The 25,133-nt window shown below is 37.5% G+C and overlaps 4 protein-coding genes across 11 annotated transcripts in view; 2 read left to right on the plus strand and 2 right to left on the minus strand.

The window, feature by feature from the left end:
* Positions 1-6,362, plus strand: part of LOC131321040 (basic leucine zipper 34) — a 55,846-nt gene extending 49,484 nt beyond the window's left edge. Inside the window, exons 1-5 of one of the 7 annotated variants that reach the window (XM_058352057.1) lie at positions 136-332; positions 1,280-1,936; positions 4,051-4,126; positions 4,725-4,851; positions 5,768-6,362. In XM_058352057.1, the coding sequence (XP_058208040.1) occupies positions 1,410-1,936; positions 4,051-4,126; positions 4,725-4,851; positions 5,768-5,943 (906 nt within the window). In that variant the 5' untranslated portion in view covers positions 136-332; positions 1,280-1,409 and the 3' untranslated portion in view covers positions 5,944-6,362. Of the gene's footprint in view, positions 1-135; positions 1,937-4,050; positions 4,127-4,724; positions 4,852-5,767 lie in introns of those variants that run through there. The other 6 variants (XM_058352060.1, XM_058352056.1, XM_058352058.1 and 3 more) reach the window with 6 other exon arrangements.
* A 787-nt stretch (positions 6,363-7,149) lies between these two features.
* On the minus strand, positions 7,150-12,174 carry LOC131319507 (vacuolar protein sorting-associated protein 60.2-like). Its single transcript, XM_058349774.1, has 7 exons — positions 11,889-12,174; positions 10,933-11,084; positions 9,671-9,764; positions 8,876-8,947; positions 8,682-8,793; positions 7,980-8,140; positions 7,150-7,439 (listed from the first exon to the last, which is right to left on the minus strand). The coding sequence occupies exons 1-7, from the start codon at positions 11,955-11,957 to the stop codon at positions 7,389-7,391; spliced, it is 711 nt and encodes a 236-aa protein (XP_058205757.1). The 5' UTR covers positions 11,958-12,174; the 3' UTR covers positions 7,150-7,388.
* Positions 12,175-16,153: 3,979 nt separating this feature from the next.
* Positions 16,154-18,039, plus strand: LOC131319069 (uncharacterized). 2 transcript variants are annotated; one of them, XM_058349177.1, is made up of 2 exons: positions 16,166-17,848; positions 17,911-18,039. In XM_058349177.1, exons 1-2 carry the CDS (start codon positions 16,374-16,376, stop codon positions 17,912-17,914), a joined length of 1,479 nt encoding a protein of 492 aa, XP_058205160.1. In that variant the 5' UTR covers positions 16,166-16,373; the 3' UTR covers positions 17,915-18,039. The 2 variants fall into 2 exon arrangements, with proteins under 2 accessions (XP_058205161.1, XP_058205160.1); XM_058349178.1 differs by having other exon boundaries at positions 16,154-18,039.
* A 682-nt stretch (positions 18,040-18,721) lies between these two features.
* Positions 18,722-24,702, minus strand: LOC131319070 (nudix hydrolase 26, chloroplastic). The gene is made up of 6 exons (XM_058349179.1): positions 24,428-24,702; positions 24,279-24,329; positions 21,521-21,613; positions 20,521-20,615; positions 19,065-19,179; positions 18,722-18,969 (listed from the first exon to the last, which is right to left on the minus strand). Exons 1-6 carry the CDS (start codon positions 24,665-24,667, stop codon positions 18,904-18,906), a joined length of 660 nt encoding a protein of 219 aa, XP_058205162.1. The 5' UTR covers positions 24,668-24,702; the 3' UTR covers positions 18,722-18,903.
* Positions 24,703-25,133: the final 431 nt, after the last annotated feature.

The following is a 25,133-nucleotide window of genomic DNA, read 5'->3' on the forward strand; positions in this document are numbered from 1 at the left end:
GCACAACCACGTGATACTCATTCAGTACCCAAAAATTACTCGTGGCGAAGGATTTTTTAGCCATTTAATTGTGTAGTTTTTTTTACTCCTGTATAATCGTATATTTTAAATCCTAACGCCCGGAAAATATCTCCTTAGTGTTTTGGGCACAGAGCACCTGCCTCCCAATGGAGTGTGTCGATAGTGTACAAACAAATTCCCAAAGAGTAGAGTTGAAAGGAGCCTCAATAATGTACTGTATCTTGTGCAGTATATGAAGCATTGAGCCCCATTCTTTCATCTTCTTCTCTCTATATCTGTTGCAGAAGAAAAAATAAAAGAGAAACCAGAAGGTAAAGCCAAGTTCCTCAACAAATTCGAGAGTAAAAATCGAAACCCATGTTTTGTATTAATCCAAATTACGAGGGTTATTCTCTATATTTGTTTTTGTTTTGGTAACTTCAATCCTACCCAAGATTTCGCTTTATTTCCCCCATAGCTGTGTGTTCGGTTGATGAGAAAACTGAAGAAAAGAACGGAAAATAATTCTGAGATTTTGCATGTCCTCTAATCTATCACTCAAGAAAAGAAGAAAAAGTTAACCATTTTTTTTTTTTTTTGGTTGATTAGCGTCGTTAGGCGAAGTTTTGCTTGTTTTTTTGAACCTAGAACCAAATGGGTAATGCAGATTGTCAGTTTTCTGTTCTTTCTCCGTTTCTGTTCTCCGGTTTCTCAGCATCCAAACAGGGTTATTAATTTGTTTCTGGTTTTCTTTATTTTACTATATTCTCATATATATTTTCTTTCCGGTTAATGTTGTTTAGGTACTCTAATCAGTATTTTACGCAACCTATTTGTTTGAATCTTTTCAAATAGATATAAATGAAATTGTTGAATGGAGCTCTTTCACTTTTTCTAGTTAATGCAAGCAGAAAGAAAAAAGAACACTGCCACTCTGTCTTTGATGAGTAGAATTTGAAAATTGGAAATGAAAAGCATCCTTTGACAGAAGCCTGTTTTAGTTATTGGCATGCTTTTACTCTGCAGCTATTTGTGAATAGAAAGTAGAATCATATGAGTTGTTTGTGAATTTTTAGTTGTGCAAGAAGAAATGTTCTATTATTTTCTCTTACATAGTCCAAACTCCAAAACATATTCAGAAACTAGGAACTGAGGAACAATACTGTTTAGAACTTCCCCAGTTCCCACGTTCGAAACTACATCTCTTTTGATGATATTTTCTTTATCTTTTCTTTTTAACTTCCCCTTTACTGTTTTAAAGTTTGTACCAATAAGGTAGGGATAGGATGATGGCAGAAATATGGGACTAATTTAGCAATGAAAGACCCTGCTATAGAAGAGGCCACAGCAAACACTAAATAATGGTCAATTGCTAGAAGCACCAATCCTCGCCCAGTTGGTATTTGACCATGTCGAGGCATGCTCACCTTCCTCCCCGCTGCCCGTTTCAAAAGAAAAGTACAACCCGATCGATTTATGACCCTTTGTCGCCAAGCTCATGCAAAGAGTTGTACCCAAGACACCAAAAATCCATATCTCAAAGCTCCATATTAGAGGAGCAGCCAGAATGGCTCGACGACCTGTTGGGTGATTCGGACGCAAATACAAAAGGGACACTCCACCGGCGATCAGTTAGTGATTCAATGACCCTCTTGGATGGCCTTGTCTCACTTAATGATGATGACAGTTCAGTTTCCAGTGAAACTGGTAGTGGCTTTGAGTCAGGTTGTATGTACGGTCCTAATTCCCCTCGGAGCAAAGGGAAATTTACCTTTCCAGAGAGTACCATGGTTTCAGCATTATCAGATTGTCTCTTTCAAAACCCTATGGAGTATTTAGATGGTGGTCTTTGTGCTTCTGGAATGGTGCATTGTGAAGTGCAAGATGGAAGCGGCTTAGCTGGGGAGGCTAATGCAGAGTCAAAGGCAGATAAAAGGTTAGTGTCAGGACTGACATGCTTTCCTCAGCCTATTGATGTTCTTTATTTGTTCTCCATTGGTTTATTTCTTGGTCTTGTAATTATGTCTCAATGGGAGGTTCTCTCAACAAGCCCTCGTAGACTTGATTCTTCTGCATAGCCTTCAACTTCAAATCTGTAGGGTCATTTCCTGCTGTACTTCAAACATAAATCTTCAAGTAAGACGTTTTACTATCAAATAAATGAGATAAAGCTTTTATTTATCATGGTAGTGCTTTCCTCATATCTTATATGCATCTCAACTTTCTTGAAGTTAGGTGTCGGCATTTGGTTCGTAACCATCCATTGTACCCAACTTGTGAGCAGTCTCCTTGTAAGGATTTGTTAATAGATAAGATTGACAAAGAATGATAGGGTTGTTAGAAATATTTAGATAGTGTCAATGAGAGCATTACCAATACCAACACAATGGCAGTTAAAAGGTTAGGTTTTGGATTCACGTGCTTTCTTCACTTATTGGTGTGGTATTCTATTCTCTTTTGATTTATTTTCTTGGTATGTTGTAGTTAATTCTGAAGTGGATGTTGTCATCAACCATTCATAGACTTGGTTCTTCTGTGTACCTTCAACATGTGAAATGCCTAATGTCTGAGCTGTAGGGTTAATCTGTGCAGTATTGTGATTTGTAAATATGTGTAAGTTGATGTTTCACTAACAGGATGTTTTTATAAATGAAGCTTGTACTCCTTATGGTGTTTTTTTCCTCCTTGTATCTTATATCCATCCCAACTTTGAAGTTGGGTCTCTGTATTTGGTTGTTGACTGAATGCAATATGCTATTCGTGAGCATTGTCATTGCCATGACTGGTTAGTAGGAAAGACTGAGACAGAATGGTAGGATTGCCGAAACTTTGTATACTTCCAGTGTCGCTGCTGTCTCTTTGCAGCCTACTCTGTGCCTGCTTGGACCACTGTCAACGTGCCTAAACCCTCGGGTCACAATTATGTACACACACCCCCATAAACCCTTGCATGTGTGGATTTGTGTGTGATTGAAGTGTTTCTCTCTCTCTCTCTCTCTCTCTCTCTCTCTCTCTCTCTCTCTCTCTCTCTCTCTCTCTCGTTAGCTTATAGGAATTTCACATGTGTCATGCTTTGAGTCTCATTTACAATATGACAGCCAACACGTAAAAAATCCCATTTGATCCTTCCAGTTATCTATATGAATTCCCCAATTGATTGGGACTTAAGGCTTGGCTTGGTTTGGTTTGGTTAGCTGTATAGGATGCTATAAGCATTGCCATGTTAAAGTCCTAGGGGGGGGGGAGCTATCATATCCTAAATTTTTTACCAAGGCAAATTAAGAAGACTCTAGGAGGGGAAAATGCAAAGGTGAACGACACGTTTTATGACTTATCACCACATAGGTTTTCATGAAATGAAAGCAATGAATCTCGTGGAGTCTTGGTCTTTGTCTTGTGAGGCTGATTGGGAGGTCCTCCATAGAGTCTCGACGGCGTTGTTCCGCTTACCAAGAAAAAGAAAGCATTGTCGGTGTCCACTGTAATAGAATTAGGCTTACAGAGCTCACTTATTGTGTTCTAATGTTGATATTGGTCTTGTTCTTATTAGAGTCATGATAGCAAATCTTTTGAAAATCATCTCGTCCTATGCTTGCTCAAATCCTCACCATAAGATCGCGATATTAGCCAAATTATCTTGAAGTGCTTTGAGCTAAAGGCAATGCTACTAACATGAAAGTTGCGTACATCTGATTTTTATTTTGAAAACCTCAAAAGGTAATCCCAACTCTCAATGATTTGTTATTATGCTCTTACCTTTTATTCCCCGTAGCTTCACCTCTTTGTGTGTAGTCAGATGAACTATTGCATCAATCAGATCTTATTCTATTGAGGAATCTATTTAAGTTGTGTTTCTGCTGTTTTGATAAATCTGAGATATTTGTCTCCAAGGCTGTAAGCTCGTTTTTAAGTTCTAACTCCATTGATACGGTTCAATTTATTTTTTATTTTTTGCTTTTTGATGCTGTTCTCTGTTTTGCTGTATGTCAGGATTAAATACGTGAACTGGTCATATATTAATGTAGTTGCTCATAATGATATCCTTTTCAGGCATTCTGGGCAACGCTCAAGGGTTCGTAAACTCCAATATATTGCTGAACTGGAAAGAACTGTTGATGTTCTACAGGTAAGTTAGAACAGCAGAAGAATGAAAAATTTTCTTGTAATTTCTTCTTAATCTGATGGCACTCCAAGGTCCTCTTTTACAGCAAGCCATCCTTTTTGTTAGAATCCCACGGCTGTAGGGAAGTGAAAGATATGAAGGATACCCCTTGCTTGTCTTGTTAAATAAAGTAAATAAATAATGTAAATAGAGTAAATGAAGACATTCGTTTAAGCCTTTACTTTTCTTGTTATCCTGGTGAATATGACAGATCGTATAAAAGTCTTCATAGTGTAACCTTTTCCCCCTTTGAATCTGATTGCCAGCTCCCTAGCATTAAATCTGATTGTGGTGATGCAACATGAGAACCATTTACTGCTGATGTTGTATAGTCTTGTTCCTTGTATTGTAGTTCAGGGGGATGCCCGTTGTTTTTGTAGTTGCCGTGTTTTTGGTGAAATGAAATTACTTACAAAAAAAAAAAAATGAGAACCATATACTGCTGTGCTGAATTTCATCAGAGAGTGCTGCAGCTGCTGTATTGTTCAATCTTATAATTTTGCTCCAGCAGCGATTAGTTTTAGTTTTCTGACAGAACAGTTTTGAATTTCTCATGATGCAGACTTTAGAGTCAGAGTTAGCTGTTCGCGTTGCTTCTCTTCTTCAGCAACGTGCTGCTTTGTCAATGGAGAATGGTAAATTAAAGCAGCAGATGGCCAGACTTAAGAAGGAAAAAGTGATTGGGGGTGGTAAGTTATGTTTGTCCCCTCCTGTTGATCATTTCTTGAACTGAGATCGCCATTTTTGTTACCCTAGAGCTTTTCTGGAAGGTCAAAAAGTCACTCCATTATTGTCACAAAAAAGTCACTCCATTCTCTTTGAAATTACATTTTTTTTTTCCAGTTAAAACCATGGAGAAAGCTATGGTACACCTAGGTGTACCATAAATATGTTACACAATTTTTTGTTATGTGTTACGTAATTTTGATATATGTTACGCATTTTTTGGTTAGTTACGCATGGTTGTACCTTTGGAGGGCATGGTAAGCATTGTTCACATATTTTTTCTGCATGGCACGCATATTTGTCGTATATGGTATAATGGTACGCATATTTTTTGGCTCATTAGTTATGCATTTTTATCGTATGAGTTATGTTTTTTGGTGAAATAACGTAGAGGGGTGCGCGGTAAACCCCAAAATACTTGCACATTTTTTTGGTAACCAAATTTTTGTAGCCAATTTCTTTTGGTTTTGTACCATATGCTTCTCCTAAAACCATTAGGTAATCATCCCCAAAGTTTTTAAGTTCCAAGATGCAAAGAATGAAACACTAGGTAGAAAAAATAGCAATAGCTAAGTTATCAATCATGGTAGAAGTTTAAAGTAACATAGAAGTACAATTCTTGCCCAATTGTTTGGAGTGTTTTGGCCCGGGATAAAATACTGAAAGATGAAGGCAAGGAGACTCTTATATTTTACTCGTACTTACGATGTAAGGTGCTTCTTTTGGAATAGAAAATCTGTTTGAAACCAATATAATTGAATGGAGACGAAAGTACTCAAAATATATGATCACTGCCATCTTTCTGCATTTAACAGGTCTATAAGTACCTTCTCTCTTTAGGTTCACCTTTGTAGTTATGGTTGATATATTTTTCTACAGGTCGGTATCAGTCTCTGAAGAAAGAACTAGAGAGGTTGAAAATTCGTGTAGCTTATTCCTCCAGTGGAGACGTTGAAAAAGATTTCAGGTCAAGCTCTGCAGCAGAGGGAGTTAGCTTAGATGCTGCTTGGCAGATGCTGGACATAGGAAAACTTAACCTTAACGCAAGAAACTGATGTCTTTTGGAACATTTGCATCATTGCTCCGGGGACGTTATAGAAAAGCAGAAACCACAGTGAAGCTGATCAGGTTTGGCCGCCGAATTCTGCACTTGTTATCGTCCGGTGATCTCATCTTTTAGGAGTTCATGTACATCGAGTAGACGTGATTTTCTTTCCTTCTTCTTCCCTTTCTGCTACTGTAAGGTTTCTTTTGCAGTAAAGATAAGGCATGGGGTGAATTTAAGCATTTGCTGCAATTCCCTTGAAAGGATATCCCTTCCAAATTTGGTTACCTAGAAAGGAAGGAAGCTTGAGGGCGTTTATCAACGTTTCGTTTCACTAGATTTGACAATGTTAATATCGATGGTCTTCTTAAGATCAAGGGTTTAGGTTGGTTGATGAGAATAGGAATGTGGCTTCGCCTTCCCTTATTACCCTCCTACAGGTTGTTAACTTGTATGTGTTTTCTAACTACTGTCCACGTACGATCCATAGTAGATTGTATTATGTACCTAAAAACAAAACAAAAATGCTAGATCCTATGAGGTTAAAAAGGAGTTCCCGTATCTTAGTTCTGTTCTCAATCAGTCCTCTTAAGCTACTAGTTGAATTTGTCTGATTTCTTAATGGGTTGAATTGAATAGACCTATCGAAATTTTGGTTATTCTAGCGCGCTACATAAATCAACCTACACTTAACTTTCATGTATTCCTTGTATCAACCTCACATGAGGAAAGCCATTGATTACGCTTCTGTCGAACGAACGCTGCTGCTCAGATCGTTTGAACAATTTTTAAAATTTGTCTTCCTAGCGAAGAAGAAGAAAGACAACTGATAGTGAAAAATTTACTGCCAATATCTCACTCTGCCCACTCCTTCCCCAATTTCAAAGTTTGTTTAGTGGGAAAAGTCGCCATGACCTCAATCTCATAAAGGGGTAGACGAGCTATCCTTTATTATAAGTTCGTATTGATTGGAACCTCGATATCATAAAGGGATCGACGAACTATCCTGTGTTTTTAAGTTCATATCGATTGGAACAAGATATGCTCCCTCCTGGTCCGTCAGGCACGTTGAACGATGGTCCCTCGGATTGGACGATTGCGAAACCTGTTTATATTTCGAAATGAGACCATTCTAGTCAATCCCACGGAGCTATCCATAGGGCTTCAACTTTTAACCGCAGAATTGCTACTGCATTCGTATAAACAAATGGTCATCTTCCCCACCAAATTTTTCTCTCCTCTTTTCTCCTGTTATACAAGTTCCACAGTGGCACTACCACGAAATACAGCCCAAATTATTTCAACAGGTTTCCAAACCTCCAACACAAGCCGGAACACTGTGGCATTCAAAACCAAATTTTACACAAGATGTTCACAATGGTTTGCCCCAACATCATCCCTCTGAAAATGAAGTAATCCATTATACACTTTTAAACTTGAACAAGCCACCTGAAATTAACCACGCATAGACGATGGAACAGCAGGTAAACCAAATTCATCCTCAACCTGTCAGGAATCGAAATTGACAGATAATGACAACAGAATTAGAATCAATGAATACATACCGCAGTACAAACAAAAAAATTCTAGTGCAATATATTCTCTCAAAGTATCATATAATGGCCACTTTTCAAGGGTAATTAATAAAGGAAATCATTGACACTGAAAGAATATAAGGAATATTTCTGACTGTAATGTTCCATCTTTCTTCATTGTATTCTGTGTTTTCACAAACAAACTACTGAAAAGTTCGAAAACACTCATCTTTTCCTTCTTGTGCAAAAACAGTTCTTGGCATCTTTGGTGTTTCCTGAAAAGTTTCTTTTAGAAAGAAAAAAAAAAAAAAACTTAAAAACAGTTTTCCATGCAAGTATTTTTTGTGTTTCCGGGAAGATAAGAAAAGAAATAACACAAAACGACAAAGGTAGACAGAACCCCAACAGAATTTCACCAGTTACACAAAAAAACAACAGGTTGTTTTTGTCACTTTCAGGGATTTAATAGAAGATTCTTGACACTTGAATGACACCTAACATGAATGTTTACCTGGTGGTTGCCTCCGCCTGCTGGTACTGCTGCGTGCCCTGATGGTGCTGAAGGCAAGTTGAGTTCCCCTTCCATATCGGGTTCCTTGTCAGGCTGAAGATATGAAGGCACCCCATCACCTTCAATCTCAAATCCCATGTCAGCTTCCAAACCATCAAGCTCTGCGCCACAAAATAGAAAAAAGGATAAATGAAACAAAATATACCGGAAATTTGTTTCACAACCAGAATGCAACATTCTTGCTGCCACTTAGACTGTGTTTGGCTCATGGATTTGTAAAGGGAGACACATAGGGAATGGAAAACGAAAAGAAGAGTTAAGAAGATATGAAGGAAAGAAGCTAAATTCATTTCTTTGGTTTCCACATCATTTCCCTTTCCTATGGACCCTATCTCCAAAGCATGGTCCAAAGTCCAAACACAGCTTTAAGCAAGCCATGGTATGGAGGAATAGACTGAATAGTTGTATGACATACCTTTTTCGTTCCATATATAGCTCGTCCATATAGTTATGTGAAGAAACTCTATAGGTTTTAAAACATCAGAACAGTTGCAGCACTCGGTACTTTTATACACTTGGTACTACACACTTACGGTAGAAGACATCTATTGCTCCCATGAGAAGTATAAAGCGGGAAGAACAAACAAACTATTGCTTCTATTTCTGGTAACATAGAAATCTGTGTTCAGCATCTAAGCTTACCCCCCATGAGTTCATCCTCATCAACGTCATCGGGTACATTATAGCTTCTACCAAGAGACTCTTGGATTTCATTGCTCACATCGACCATGTCCATCATCTCATCTTGTAAGTTCTACAGATGGTCAACATCCAGCATTAGAAATTTCCACAGCCAAAAAGTAAAATTTCAGAATCCATTAAAAAAGCATACAAACATCTATGTCCTGAATCTTCACAGTCTTCATCATTCCTTTCAAATCTTTGTTTGCCGATTTCAACGCTGACATCTGGAAAAAAAAAATGCAACTACATTACTAGTGGAAACATCAAGCCATAAGAAATTGCATACAATTAACTAGAAAATGCATCCAGGGCATCCATTTCAATAGAAACCAAAATGGCACTAATATGGAGCATAAGAGAATCAAGGACGCACATCAACCATCCATCTTAGAAAGAAATCCCTCCCTAGTTACAAATGGGTTGTCCCCTACCTCATGGAGGTAGGCAGCAGGTTCCAATCAAGGTACAGAACAAGCTCCTTCTGATATTCTTTGAATCATGCCCTTTCGGGCGCTACCAAGAAAAACATTAGCTGTATGGTGAATATAGTGTAGGCCCATAATAACCATATCAGATATATCATGGTGAATTAATCTCACACAAAAGGTGCATCATTCTCTTTAACCACTATAGCTTAAAGACCAAAGCTTCTTTTTCTTTTTTTTTTGGTAAAAACCAATCAACAATCTTCTGATAGCTACACACAGATGTGATCCAACAGACCGACTGCCAAACTTAAATTCAGGTTCCTATTAAATTAAGCTGTTGTATGTGACCATATGGCAAAATCTTCCACTGACTTCATTCATCGTCTCAGTCAAATTTTTTGATTGAGGAAACCCAAAATATGCATGAATTTAAGAAGACACCAAAAGAACTACTAGTCAGAAGATTCAGAAGTAGTGAATGATAAAGAGAAAGACATCAAGCAGCTCCACAGGACATACTGTTTGCTGAGCATCTTTAATTCCCTCAGAGGCAAAAGCAACTTGGTCCAGATTGAGCGTCTGATTGTAAAGCATATCGCGTTGTCCTTCATACCTGTCCACAGGCATAACCGGTAAGTATATAATCGTTGGGTTTGTATATCTGCAAAACCATACAGGCACAACTCAAGCAAAATGGTAGCTTCTACAAGTAAAACAATGTGACGGGATATAAAATTTTCATTTCAGGCAATATGCAATTTCATTCACTTCTCTAAAGTATGATGCACTGACCGTATTACAAGAAAAGAGGCCCAATAATAATCGTTCTCCTTACTGATAATGTCCACGTATAAAAGATTTCCCTTCAATTTAAAGCAGGTAAAGAAACATGGCTTCCATACCATTATTACCTACAAGTTCATAACACAATTAAAAAGCTCCCCAACCAAGTTTGATTGGTGAAAATTAATCCTTACTGACAACATGAACTACAATTTCTTGGGATAAACTTTAGCCTAAAATCCACCCAACTTGATACTCCATAAAATTTGACCAATTAAGCACACTTCTACAAAATCTTGGAACTCTGGTATGAAGTTCACACAAAATTGGAAGTCTTGACAGAAGAATTTGTTAGGGACCTTGTATCAATATCATGTTTACCATGAGTGGGAATATTTTGGCGAAGTACCAAATTTATCATGAGTTTGAACATATTAAGAGTCAAAACATAGTCATTTAATAAGGAAAAACTTCTCTCATTTGTAAAGCAAGAACATAAAATCACAAGCCCAACTCCCATGGGCACACATTCGGAGCGGAATTGTACCACGTTTCGGAAAGTGCATCCCAGAACATAAATTGCAAGGGATTAACATTTTTGGTAGCATAGTGCAAACCACATGACTGGGTTATTTATATTCACTCTAATCTAATACTTGAAACACTACCGGAAACTGTTGACGCTATGGTATCACCACTTATACTAGATATTCTCCCAGTTTCTTTGATCTTGGCTTTTGCATGATCAAATTAATTGAATGCAAGTTGTGTCCTAACTCCGAACTACCAATTAATGTGAGGGCCTTTATCAATGCAGAACACACCCAACCAACTTAGATGTAGCATGATAAGAAAACATAGACCAAAGTTTTGCATTATGCTATTTAGTGTCCACGATTATTACTACATAAGACTACTTTACATAGTTGCATACTTGCATACCATAAGCTGTTAGTACAACAGGGTTAGGAGGAAATCACCTAAAGCAGATAACCTACATTCTCTTTTGCTTGAGAACTCTCATGGCTCGAGCTTTGACAGCTTCTTGAGCAGGCCCAGGTCGGGTTTTCTTGAGCTGTTCTTTATATCTGGTTAGTTCAGCATCAAGCCTCTTGATCTTCTCATCAACTGTTTCACCTCTTTTATTAATCTGGAATCATGGATAAATAAAACCCTAATTTAGCTCTCAAATTAGAGGTATTAACAAACAGTAACCATAAAATCAGTAAGAAACGTCACATCCAAGAGACATAAGAATGACAGATAAGAGATGCAATCCACAAATAACTAAAGGTTTAGAAGGTATTTCGTATGGGCAAACACAAAATGTACAAAATACCAAAGATCACAGCAAACCATAAAACCATGAATTGAACCAAATCAGACCAAACCAAGCCTTGTGTCCCAATCAATTGGGATCAGCTACATGGATCCTATTTTTCCACTGAGCTATGTCTAGGCCTACCTGTCCACTGTTAAGATTCATGTCATAAAGATCTAATGGGACTTTTACGTGTTGACTGTCACAATCTAACACACAACTCTCCTCCTTTATCTGGGGTTGGGACCGGCTATACAAAAAACACAAGACTCTAACCATGAAATAGATCTTCAAAAACGCTAGACACACAAGACCAAAGTGTACGCACGTCTTGACCGAAAGGTGTTGGGAACCTTCCGATATATATGACCACAAATCTAATGTACATCGTTCTGAACACATCTCCGGATATGTGAACTTTCATCTCTCAAGCATTTCGAGAATGCCCAACAGGAAATAATACTAGTAAAAGGAAATACCTTCAAGTGAAAAGAAGTTGGTACTACTAAACAAGAAGCAAATTACATAGTAATGGAAGCAAATGCCTAATGAAAGGATTAGACAGATCTCCACAAGTTTTCTAGAGAGAGAGAGAGAGAGAGAGAGAGAGAGAGAGAGAGAGAGAGAGAGGACCCGATCGGAGGCGTCTTGAAGGGAAGGAGGGGGTTCTTTGTCTTTCTTAGCGCCGAAGATTTTCTTCATTTTTCTGATTCCTTTCTACTATAGTTGTTTGGAAATGAGGGATTTGAGCTGATCTGATAACTGGTCGGAGCAATGCCGATCGGAAAACAGTAGAAGGGTTTTGGCCGCCTTGTGATTTTGGCAACTCAGAACGAAAAATCTTCTCTTTTTTACAGTGATAAATTGCACTTCGTGTTCCCCAACGATAGTAGCATATGTTGGTTTCACGAACACCCACTTTCTAATCCTCCCTCAATCCATCCCGATTTATTTGTTCATTTTCACTATTCGGGACCTCTTACGAAATTGTCTATATGTTTCAATTTCTAATGTTTTTTGTATCAAATATGGATCTTATTTGATAAATTTCAATTAGGTCTAAAATATGATGTTCTCGAAATTCTGTAAACATTGTGAGATATATACAATTTTTTAAAAGGCACGTATGTCGAAATTGGACAAACAAATTAGGACGAAGAAAGTATATATTAGTAAAAAAATCCGCATGAGGTAGGAGTAAATAAAAATGGTTGTTCAGAGGTAGGTTTAACGACAAGAGAAGACGCCATTCAAAAAAATTAATGAATTTTTTGTAACAACTTTAAAAATTAATATTTTTTTGTGTGTATATTTAGGGAGTAATTTGGTGCTCATAAAATACCATATAAGTTTTGGAATTTGAGTTATTAGGATAATCCTGACCAATAAATTAGAATTAGAGGATCCTCTAATTCTCTATAGACCGGAGAGGAGCCGGACTATTCGATCAAACACCCTATGGAATCAGTCACAAGTATTTTAAAATAATATAATATATTTTCGTTTGACCAAAAACAAAAGTAATTTACAATAATAAAATAAATAAATAAATTTAGGCCTCTTCTGCTAATGTTTTTACTTTTTAAATATTGATTTTTTATTTTACGAGACATGTTATTCTTTCACAATAAATTATCTTTAGTTCAAAAAATAAATATTTTTTTTAAAAAATAATTATTTATTTTAATTAGTAGAACGGGCCTTACTATTCTCAATTTTTTCTGAGAATCAAAAGCAATAAGTGTGTACTTTTTGACCAACACAATTCTTTCAACGAGTAAAAAATAAAGGACTATTAATAAATTTTATCTTCTTTTTTTTTTTTAAATCCAAATTATCAGAAATGGTTATTTTATGATGTAAGTCACTTTTGTTTGATTTAATCATGTGTTAGGTTGAATAGTCGTCGATTTGTGGTGTTGGTGAAACGAACATTGAAATTATGGAGGTTTATTGTTATTTCTCAAACGTGGTGGGGTATTTGTCATTTGAAAAAAACTCTGGAGTGTCAACGAAATTTATCCAAAATTATCTGGTGGCCTTAAGGCACCGCCGCGTGGTACCGTAATGCCCTACGAAAAATGTGCGTTAAGAGCATAGATCCTACGAAAAATATGTGTTGAATAAAAATACTAGGGCATTAGGTGACAGTACCCGAATACTATTGAATAATTACTCATCATTATCAAAATTGTTTATAGTTTTCAATGCTGTGTCTAAAAAACGAGAAAGGAAAGGAAAGAAAAGAAAAATACTCCCTCCGTCCCATAATATTTGTCCGGTCCGCAAAACGGAAATGTAAAAATAATACAATTTTTGTAAGAAAAGTTGAAAAAAATTCAACAATTTACTAGATCTTGACGAGTTCTTTTAACTTATGAAAAAAATTTGAATTTTTTCTTGAAATAAATATATTATTTTATAATCCTCGTTTTGCGGACCGGACAAATATTATGGGACGGAGGGAGTAAGAAAGTGGAAGCAGGACGAAAATCTTGGGAAAAGATATTGCTTGGGTTGACAAAAAGGGTAGAAATTTTATGAGAAAATGTGGCCATCGTTGAGTACCATACGGTCCATACTTTTTTTTTTTTTACCCGCTCCATACGGTCCATACTTTGGCTCCACAATTGAGGCACAATGCATACTTATTTTGCTAAGGAAAATGATAAGTACAAAGAAAATTTACCTTTAAAGTATTTCAAAAAAAAAACAATCAGTGATTGAGAATCACTTTGACCATGTTCATTTTGGAATTTTGATTTTGGGATTTTGGGTAATGAGTATAAAGAAATAGATAGAAAATTTATTGAATACCGTGCTCAGAAAAAGAATCCTAAATTCAAAATTCCAAAACGAACATGGTTTTTGATGATTGGATCATACACATCAAAGTGAATCTCAACTACTAGTTGCTTTTTTCGGGGTAAGTTTTTTTTATCCCTAGCATTTCTCTTTTGGTAATTGCACTATTTATTTCTTTGTAATAAAATGAGCTTATGTATGTATTTCTTTCACCATGCAAGTACTCTATCTGTTTCTAAATAAGAGTCAACTTTTCATTTTTTTCTGTTATTTTTATTTTGTTTATATCTTTCAATTTATAATATTTTTTTATGATTTTTAATTTTTTGTCTAATAAATTGAGATCTATCAAATAAGATCCATATTGGATATTTTCAACATTATAGATTGAAATATATAAATAATTTTTCAAAGTGTCCGAAATAGTAACATGGACTCTCATTTTGGAACGAAAGGAGTGACATGCAATTGTTGAACCGGCCAACATAAAAATAAAAATAAAGTGCAATGAAGACCGGGTCAAGAAAAAAATTTCTAATTGTCGCATGATTATTTCAAATGTTAGTATATGTATGCTTAATTTGTTTGGGCTTCTACATTCATGTATTATTTCAAATGGTCGCATGAAAAATGGTTTCTTTCACAAGGAAATACACTTGTCAGCCTTGTTTGTAACTTATGAACATTGGATCAAATAATAACTCCATCGCCTTTCACTCGAAGAGTGGGATTCTTTCTTTCTTTTCTTTTTTCGGTCAAACGGAAATTCGGAATTCTTTCTTTCGAACGCATTAAACTATAGAGCGTTGTCGAAAAAGTATAGGCTCACCCTCCTAGTGGAACCGATGCATGGTCTAGTGACGTTATGGTCTACCACAAATTTAATTGCATAATGATGGTCAAGGGATGCGGTCTTAATATTGATGACTCTGATCTCGCTGAGACACCCAGCTCCAAACAAAATTACAAAATGCCATTGACTCGGCAGAAAATAATGTACCACGTGGCAAAACAGCTAGTCAATTAAGGAGTAGAAGAGAAGCTACTTATATTTTGTTCTTTGCTCTCTCTTGTGCTCTTAAAATATTACTGGAGTGATCCTCATTTCAGCCATCAAACTAACTTATTTTATTTTTACGTAGCTTATTCAGCTTTAAGTATTGAATTGAGTTATCAAACAATCTATTTGACTTTTAGATCTTTTTTCTCGTGTTATTTGAATTTTTTCTCGTATATATTTATATACTCTTTTGTTTCCACTCAATGAGATGACCCACGTGAAGTAAAAAAATTAACTTAAATTTAATCAGAATTATAAAAAAACCGTACCAACAAAATCTTCAATAACTTCCAAATGGTGCCTACCAATCATTGAACCCTTGATAAATGATAATCTCTCCTCTCCAATTTATTTGTCTAATTTCGACATATGTGTCATTCAAAAAATTGTCTATATCTCATAATCCATAATGTTTTTATATAATTTCGAAAACATTATATTATAGACCTAATCGAGATCTATCAAACAAGATTCATATTGTATATAATTTCAAAAACATTGTATTATAGACCTAATCGAGATCTATCAAACAAGATTCATATTGCATATACAAAACATAATATACCAAAACATATAGACAATTTGGCAGGAGGTCTCAAATAGTAAAAATAGATAAACAAATCGGGACGGAACGAATAACTATTGTCTTAGGCGTATACGAAGAGACAGTCCGTTTTTCACGAGGGAGTCCTCATTTTAGTTAAAATGCGGACTTCTTCATTTATCCTATTTTCTCATCGAATTTTTCTCAATGCGATCAGAACGTAATTTTAAGGGTACATACCATAAAATCAGCAAAAAAAATGACTGAGAAGAGCTTAATCCAAACAGTTTTTTATTGAACGGTTCAGTAAAAAATTTCTGAAATCAAGTCCTTCCCGGTCATTTTTTTTGTCAATTTCTTTGACATATATCTTTAAAATCACGTTGTGAACACATTGAGCGACTCGAATCATAAAAATTTGATCGGGAAATAGGGATCTGCATTTTAAAAGGTACTCATTTGAAATTTCCTGTCTGTATCATAAACTGCAGAGAAGTTGGAAACTCCTTCCCCTTGTCTTAGGGTTTCCATTAATTCCTTTCCTCCAGCTCCCAGGTTTTGCCACTCTCTCCTCTCTCATCAACTTACTCGCACCTCACCAATTGTTCCAAATTTCTGATTAGAAGAAATTTCTTCCTGCTGAAATCTTATTATTGGGTGATTTTCTCCTTCTACATTGAATCTGCAATTTCCTTCCCTAGCAATTCTGATGAATTCCCTGGAAAACCAAGTACCCCCTCAAACCCACCATTTTTTCTCGAAATTGAGATACTTCTATTTATTTTCCATACTAGTTGTATTTCTGGCAATCTTATTCAGTTTCGCAAACACAGGCCATTACAAAATTCAACTTCTAAAGACAACTCACTCTAGCCATTTTCACAAACTCCTAGGGTTTCTTCACTCAACCCCCAAAATAAAACAAAACCCACAAACAAACCCTAATCCCAAACCCCCTTACTGTGTCCTATGGATGGCCCCTTTTCTCTCTGGTGGTGGGTATAGCTCAGAAGCTTGGTCTTATATCTTGGCCTTACAGTATGGAAACCCTAGTTTTAGAATGGGTATTAACCAACATGGTGATCAGGAAATTGTAGAGTTTTGGGAGGGTTTGCCAATGGAAATGAGGAAACTGGCTTTTGAGCTTCATAGAACAGAATGTGAAGTGGAAAACACCATTGTGGTATGCCACAGTGAGCCTGGTGCTTGGTACCCCCCTCTGTTTCAGACAGTCCCATGCCCACCGACTGGTTACGGGCATTTTAGGCACGTAATTGGTCGGACCATGTTTGAGACTGATCGGTTGAATATTGAACACGTTAGGCGGTGTAATCAAATGGATTCCGTTTGGGTTCCTACCAATTTCCACGTATCTGCATTTGTAGACAGCGGGGTTGATCCATCGAAGGTTGTGAAAGTCATTCAACCTGTCGATGTGAAGTTCTTCGATCCTGATAAGTACATGCCGCTGGAACTTTCCTCTAGAGGGAAACTAGTTTTGGGATCAAATTCATTGAAGAGTTCCAATTCCAATACGAAGTTCGTGTTCTTGAGTATTTTCAAGTGGGAATACCGGAAGGGATGGGATGTGTTGTTGCTGGCATACTTAAAGGAATTCTCATATGGTGATGGGGTTGTTTTATACTTGTTGACGAATCCGTACCATTCTGATAGGGATTTTGGTGACAAGATAGTGGATTTTGTCGAGGATTCCGATTTGGTGAAACCGGTTGATGGTTGGGCTCCAATTTATGTGATAGACTCCCATATTCCTCATGTTGATCTACCTCGGTTATACAAGGCTGCTGACGTGTTTGTTCTTCCCTCAAGAGGAGAAGGGTGGGGCCGCCCTATTGTGGAGGCGATGGCGATGTCATTGCCGGTTATCACGACAAATTGGTCTGGACCCACAGAGTACTTAACGGAGGAAAATAGCTATCCCTTGCCGGTAGATGTGATGAGCGAAGTATTTGAAGGACCGTTTAAAGGGCATTTATGGGCTCAACCGTCTGTTGATAGGCTTAGAGTTTTGATGAGGCGTGTTGTGAGCACTCCTGAGGAAGCTAAAGCCAAAGGGAGGAGAGCGAGGGAGGACATGATCGGTAGATTTTCTCCGGAGATTGTTGCTGGGATTGTGACTGATCATGTATTGCAGATACTCAACAAGACTGCCGGAATTATTTAGTTTTCACGTCCAGTAACTTGTTTTGAAAAATCTTGTTTAGGCTGCTGGAGTTGGGGAGGAGTTGATCACAAGTTTGTTTGTCATTTGAATTGCTGCACAGAATAGCTTTTTTTGGGGGATTGAGAGCCAGTGTGGTGAGTGATTTGATGAAAAACGGTAAGAAATGGAATGCAGCAGGATTTCACAACTATTAGCTTGCTCGATAGAACATGAATCTTTTAGGAGAATGACTACGGTACACACCCGGTATAACTAAAAATGTTACGCCTCCCAATGGTTAAGGTTATGCCTCTCAATGGTGCGAGTGAGGAGTTGATAGAAGTTAAGAGCAAGTTCATTTCTTGTTTGAATTGGTTTGCGGAATAGCATTTCTGGAAACTGATTAAAACACGAAATTTTTTGTAAGGTAAGATATTGATAGCATTGTTTTGGACTACCTCGTTTTTGGCTTACAATACTATCCATTTCAGTGAATTTGTCATGAATTTTTGTGGCTGAAACTCAATGCGAGAGTCAGATAGCATTGTTTTGGACTACCTCGTTTTTGGCTTACAATACTATCCATTTCAGTGAATTTGTCATGAATTTTTGTGGCTGAAACTCAATGCGAGAGTCAGCCTAAGGTATCAACAATTGCATGCGATGCTGAGGTCCTTATAAAAACTACTGATAACATGATGCTTATCTCTCAGGCGCACAAGAATAGGAGAGGAAGCAGAAGGTTGATTACTCAGAAAGGCGAGGAACAAATCCTCGTCGCATACAGAATTGACAACCAGTTTAACAGAATTGAGATTGCCAGATAAGCTCCAATGCCTTGGTTTAATCTCATCTCAATTGAAAACCGAAACACAGTTATACTCCACGAAAACCATGTAAAGAAACCAGAGTATTTCACTACCTGAGAAGTAGTTCTGACATTTATTGGCCACATTGGTTGGATTGAAGCAATTGTGAGGACACCGATAGCAGAACTCAAACATTGCAAATAAAGTGATGATTTGAGTTTTTTTTCAATTGCTCGTTTCTAATATGTAGGGGTACAGAAATTGTTTTAGTGAAGGTAGGGGGAAAAGGCTGCCATAACTTCTTTGTAAACAGGCTTCTTGAAGTCCACTGCCTGCAATAGAAATGCAAAGAAGATGTAACAAAAATACACAAATAATGAATCACAAGACAACCAGATTCAATCAAAAGATAAGAAGTTGCACTCACACGGTCGATTACTTCTTCCGGTGACAACCATGACCATTCTCCAAACTCTGGCTTCTCAGTTCCATCGCCCAAAAGATTGACTTCCTCCTCCTTTCCATTGAATTTAAGAAGGAACCTGCATTTATCTACAGATTTTTAATTGATAAATTGATTGCAGATGGCATGATAACATCCAAAACATCATGTTCACGCCAAACCCACATGGGTGGGTGAGGATGTCCTCCGGTGCATGCACAAGGGAAAGGGACACACATGGCTATCTAACATTTCAGACCAGTAACAATTTTCTTGCTCCCAGATGGTTGTCTGCATAACTGGAATTATCTACATAACTGGAGAATGATGGCTAAGCAATCCAATCAGCCATTTATTACGATTTTCTTTAGAAGAACTGTGATTTTGTGAATCAGATGTTGCACATATCCTGTAAACTTTCTATTAAGCATGCTGCATGCCTGAAAAAGAAAGCAACCCAGAAAGTCCTTAAAAGGAGTCAAAAAGGGAATAGATGTGCTTGGGGTCACTGAAGCTTTGGGTCCTTATTTAGTTTAGTTTCTCGATAGGCAATGTGAGAACCACCATAGCAGTACCATGGGTACAAATATCAGGGGAAATTACGACCTAGTTCTATTTCCCCAACGTATGTTCTGTTGACGAAACTTATGCATGGTGAAATACATAATCTTTTAGACTAAGAAATTTCTTAGTGTGACTGAGAAACTGTTCAGTGTTGCATATAAAATTTCTTCTTAAAATACAAATAATAATTTTAACTCTCTAGTACAGTAAGAAATTCTCAGCGACTTTTCTTTACAGGTTCTGTAAAAGTACAAAATCTTTTTTTCCTTTGTAGGGAAACAGATTTTGAAAATAGGACCGGTCCCTAAGTTCTTTTATGATGTTTCATTTACCGACTCAACTGGACCGGTCCCTAAGTTCTTTTATGATGTATTCCCAACTAGGGATTTTCTCTCTTAAAACAATTTATCTTCTGGTTTGGTTGCAATAACCGGCCCCAAGCCCGGATAAAGGAGGAGGGTTATACGTTAGGTAGCTAACACAAATACGAGTAGTAGTATTCACAGATTCAAGATAAGATGAGAGAAAAAAGATTAAGGTGATATGGACATGTCTATTGTAGATCGACCGATGTGGTAGTTAGGAGGAGTGATATAGTTACGGTTAAGGTAGCACTAAGGGAGGAGTAGAGCGAAGTTGACATTAGAGGTGGCAGTAGTTGGAAAGGATCTAGGTTTTGAATACCAGGGAAAAAACGAATTCATGTAGTCAATCCCAATTGATTGGGATTTGAGGCTCTATTTGGTTCGGGTCACCGCAAAGGCACTAATCAAGCATTAATTTAGTCTGCATAATCATCCAATATTTGGTTCATCCCCTGCCAACACAACCCTAAGATGCAGCTTCACATCAATTTCAAATATATAAAGGCACTCACCACTTTTGTGCTTGACCCTTCCAGTCTGCTCCCCACCGATGATTAAGGCTTTCCCGGACATTTGGCGGGAAATCGTACGTCAGCCAATGTGGTACCTGCATTCAAATTTAATGTTGAAAACCAACTCACTGGTGCAGAAACTATCAATTCGAATATAGAAATTTAAATCTAATACTCCTTTCAAAAATTAACTGTGAATACTGAATAGTCCTTTCAAAATAATTAACATTAAAAAGCTCGTCCAACAACAAAATTCTATTCCCAATAGGAGCAACATATTGTCCAAGAAATTAAGAAAGTATCAACTTTGATAGATAAGATATAAACTAATTACATGATGATCAAACTTGATGAAAAACTTGCGAAGAGTAAACAGATCACAATTGTTTATGTGTTTCAAAACATAAATATACACATATAACTTTCTTATTATACTAACAATATCTAGGTTTGCAACATGATCTCATGATTAATGCTATCAATTTTATTTTTTTTGTTGTGTTGTAGAATTCTATATATAGATGCATCCTGCCCTGCAAGCAACCAAACAAGGCTCATGGTCAAATGACATCTCGGAACTTGTCCTAAGGACCAAATTACAATTCCAAGACTAGGAAAACAACCAAAGCCTTGGTCAGGAAACAAAAATGTAAAGAGGCACTTTCTTCATAAGCTCTTGGGAGTCGGGTCAACAAGTGAAGTCAGAACTCGGACCACGAGGCCTAGGGCCTAGGATGTTCACCAAGTAATGCAATCCTATGCATGAAGGCACGAATTACATGTTGTTTTCCTGAATCTGATTTTCGCTTCATCAAACCTGCCTAAGCTTTGTAAACTTCCCAGTTGAACAAAGAGACGCAATATACTTTTAAACAAGAGTTTTCTTTTATCTTCTGTCACTTTTCTAGGGGGCCAACCAGCGGGTTTGGGGAATTAAGCATAAGAATAAATTAACCCCCCAAATTAATAATGCATGGAGAGTCAAATCCCAAGTCCAAACCTCTGCAAGAACTTCAGCTGAAGTAACCCCTGTTTCTTCTCTCAATTCACGGATAGCTGCATCTCTTGGAACTTCATTTCCATCAATACCACCCTGTTCACGCCAGACAATAACCATCTTATATGCAGTGAAACCAAATTTTTAAATAAGAATAAGTGTACAAGAATTTATGAATTCAGATGACAATTGCATAGTAGGTGCATCTCTATTTGACAATTGATGCAAGCTTCGAAGCTGCAGATTACACACTAATAGCCCATCACACATAAAATTGTGTTGCAAATGAACCAACGGTCATATTGGAAAATAGAGTGGCAACCTAACCTTTGAACTCCCAAACTCTGTTCACAGCTGCTAGAGGGGGACGGGAACTAGAAAAAAAAGTCAGAAAATAAATGGGATTGGAGATAGGCATGAATGATGCTTATTATTGGAAACTCCAACAGCAGAAGCTGTTACACCGTTGACAAATAACTCTATTTCTCCATGTGGCACCTAAAATTGATTTCAGTTCCAAGTTCTTATTTGTGTCTACAAATATTTTCTGCCCCACTGAAAGAAGCCTGCTCTGGTTCTTTGATGAACAGGAAATGGGTAAAAAACCGGACTTGATTGGGCACACCACAGTAAAGTGATAAAGAAGATGCAACCATTTGAACCGTTGAGAAATATACGGAGCAGGTCCAAAGAAATCTGGTCCATCCGTGATCCACCTTGTTTCTATATGATGGATGGTTCCTTCAATACAAAGAGCGAGCAGCACTAACACAAACCTTTTGTGGAAGAAAGTCATATCATGACATTTGTACGTTAGACAAGTGCAGAGTATGCTGCATCAAGCTGGACAGTAATGCCTCATGCCAGGTGACAAAATACAAATCAATCACATGTTCTATATTGGTGAACCATACCAATGTACACAGAAGTTTGATAAGATGTCAAGAAATGAAGACGCAGTTGATTGAGCACTACCCAAGCTGGACAGTAGTTAGGTACCTTATCATCATTATTAATTATCTAAATGAGATCAGAAGTTATCAAAATTGTGTCACAGAATGAGTTCAGTGGATCAAAAACCCAAACCTTCCATGAGGTTCATAGGCAAGAAATGGAGCTTTACCTGTCCTTGATCAAAGGACGGAGGAAAAAGTTAAGTCAAACTTACTATGAGTATAGCTCTATGGGTGAAGAATTAGAAACCAAAATTCAAATATAGGGGTGCTGCCCTCTCCACAAAAGTGGTTGAAAGATTTTTAACCCTCATAAAATTCGGTTATTTGAGGGGCCAGATATGCACTTGGTGGCCAACCTTGCAAGTTGCCCCGTCAAACGTAGAATGTCAAATAGTAAGTTCTGGGAGAGGGGCCACAGGGATTTGAACTTCTAGCATGATGAACTGCCCCGTACACGCCCTTCACAACAGGGCAGTAAAGCAAGTTCGACGAAATATTAGATTCGGTTTATAACAAACAACAGGTTCTGCATGGAATGATGCACATTAATGTTGACTTTGTACTAGGTAAACAAGAGGGACATGAGTTTGACACGAGAAAAGAGGGATGAAATATGAATAGCAAACAAGACCTGGAATGCTGGAAAGTACTGTGACTAGAAGTTATTGTATATATACCCATCCAAAAAAGACCCTCATCACACAACCCTCAGATATGCATGTCAAGCAAGTCAGTTACCGTAACTATGCTGAATAGTACTAAAGATTTACCCTACAAAAAGAACCCCATCACAGAACAATTCGCATTATCAAGAATCAAGATGATCAATTCGCTTTGTGGCAGTAAAGTAATACTTCAAAATTAGTTCTTAGGAAATCAAATTTATGGATAATATTCTGCAAGTCATTTTACATCTTGCATCTAAGGGGTCAAAAGTTTTCAACCATCTTCACCTACTGGTCCTACTCCAATGAGCGATATTCCTGAAACTGGCTGCTTTCAAGTGTTGGAAGTATATTTTTTTCTTCGATAAATGCACATTCATTCGAAGACCAAACAAACCATAACAAGAGCTTAGGAGCATACCCCAGGAATACAAGACGGGGATAACTCCCAACTCCCACAAGAAAAAACCAGAAAAAAGCCTCTGGATAAAAGAAAAATCAGCAGCAAAAGCAAAAGTGCAAAACACCATGCTACCTCCTACTCAAGACAACACAACCATTACACGGAGTTATGAGCCAAAATTTATCAGATAAACCCCAACCTTGACTCAATTCTCAATTGTTCATGCTGTCGTTGATCCCTATCCAAGCAGTAGCTGCATCCCTCATAGCATATATCACCATAGTTAACTACTTAGCGCCATACTTGCGTTGAAAGATTCTTTGATCTGTCTCATCAAACATGGGAAACCATAGTAGCATCAAATGACACCCGCATCATGGTTGTTTCTAATCCCCTTGCGCTCAACTCGACTAATCTCTTGGGACCAATCCCACCACCAATTAACAAGTTGAGTAAACCATCCTTATTAATCATTCCAAAATGTATTTTTTTGTAAAAAACATTCCAAAATGTTGGTCCCTCAGAAGCATCTTTATTTTGTGAGATTTCACAATTCTTGTTCCAACGCGGTACTTTTCCAAACGCGATGACTCAAGTTTATGCAAAAGACATCTCCTCTATCCACTACTCAAAAAACATTAAACAGCGATTCACGGTGGCATCACCCGAAAGCAATATATACACACATGTACGTATTTCGATCAAGCAATCAATCAATCAGAAATTTCCAGAATTACCTGGGGCATTTGCCAGGAATCCGGTACATCGAGCCTTGAAGCAGCAAAAATCTGCACCATCCAAACGCATCACATAAGAGAGAAAGTCCATACCCATATATATATACAAACATACATAGTGTGTGTGTGTGTGTGTGAATATATATTACTTTTTTGGAAGGATTGATGAGGCAAATGCCAACGTTTCTTCGGTAACCCTCGGGAGCGGCCTCCATGGACGACGAAGAACGGAGTTGCTTGCGATGGAGGAGGGACAGGTTAGTAATTTTAGTGAAATTGATGGGGTAGTTCGGGGAGGAGGGAGTAGGATGTGAGAGAAGCTGGAACGGGTGGAGAGAGAAGCTGCAGGAACTAACGAGGAGGAATCGGCCACACAATAAAAAAGCCATAAAACAAAGCCCGGCCCGGTACCACTTTACTAGTTTCTCAGCTATGCCTTGTCAACTGAGGGCGTGTTTGATTGCAGATTTCGTTTTGAGGGGATTCGTAATAATATGGTATTAGGATTGGGATTGAGAATGAGGTGGGATTATTAATGAGGAGATGAATTATTTATTCATGTTTGTTTTGCACGGGATTAGGATTGGGATTCGATTGAGAATGGGAAAGGATTGTAAATAACATGTTTGTTTTGGCTAGGATTAGGATTGAGATTGGGATTGAAGTGGGTTTTTAAGCATGTATTGCTCAATCCCATGGGGATGGGATTATTAGTAACACCCCCCATGGTATTGCTAATACCCCCATTTTGGGGGATTAACAATCCCATGGGATAACTAATCCCCCTTACAAAAACCTAACCAAACAAGGTATTAACAACCCCATGAGATTATTAATCCAATCCTCCCCTCCAAA

Source organism: Rhododendron vialii, chromosome 3a, assembly GCF_030253575.1.
Source record: "Rhododendron vialii isolate Sample 1 chromosome 3a, ASM3025357v1".
In the NCBI taxonomy this organism is placed as follows: Eukaryota; Viridiplantae; Streptophyta; class Magnoliopsida; order Ericales; family Ericaceae; genus Rhododendron; species Rhododendron vialii.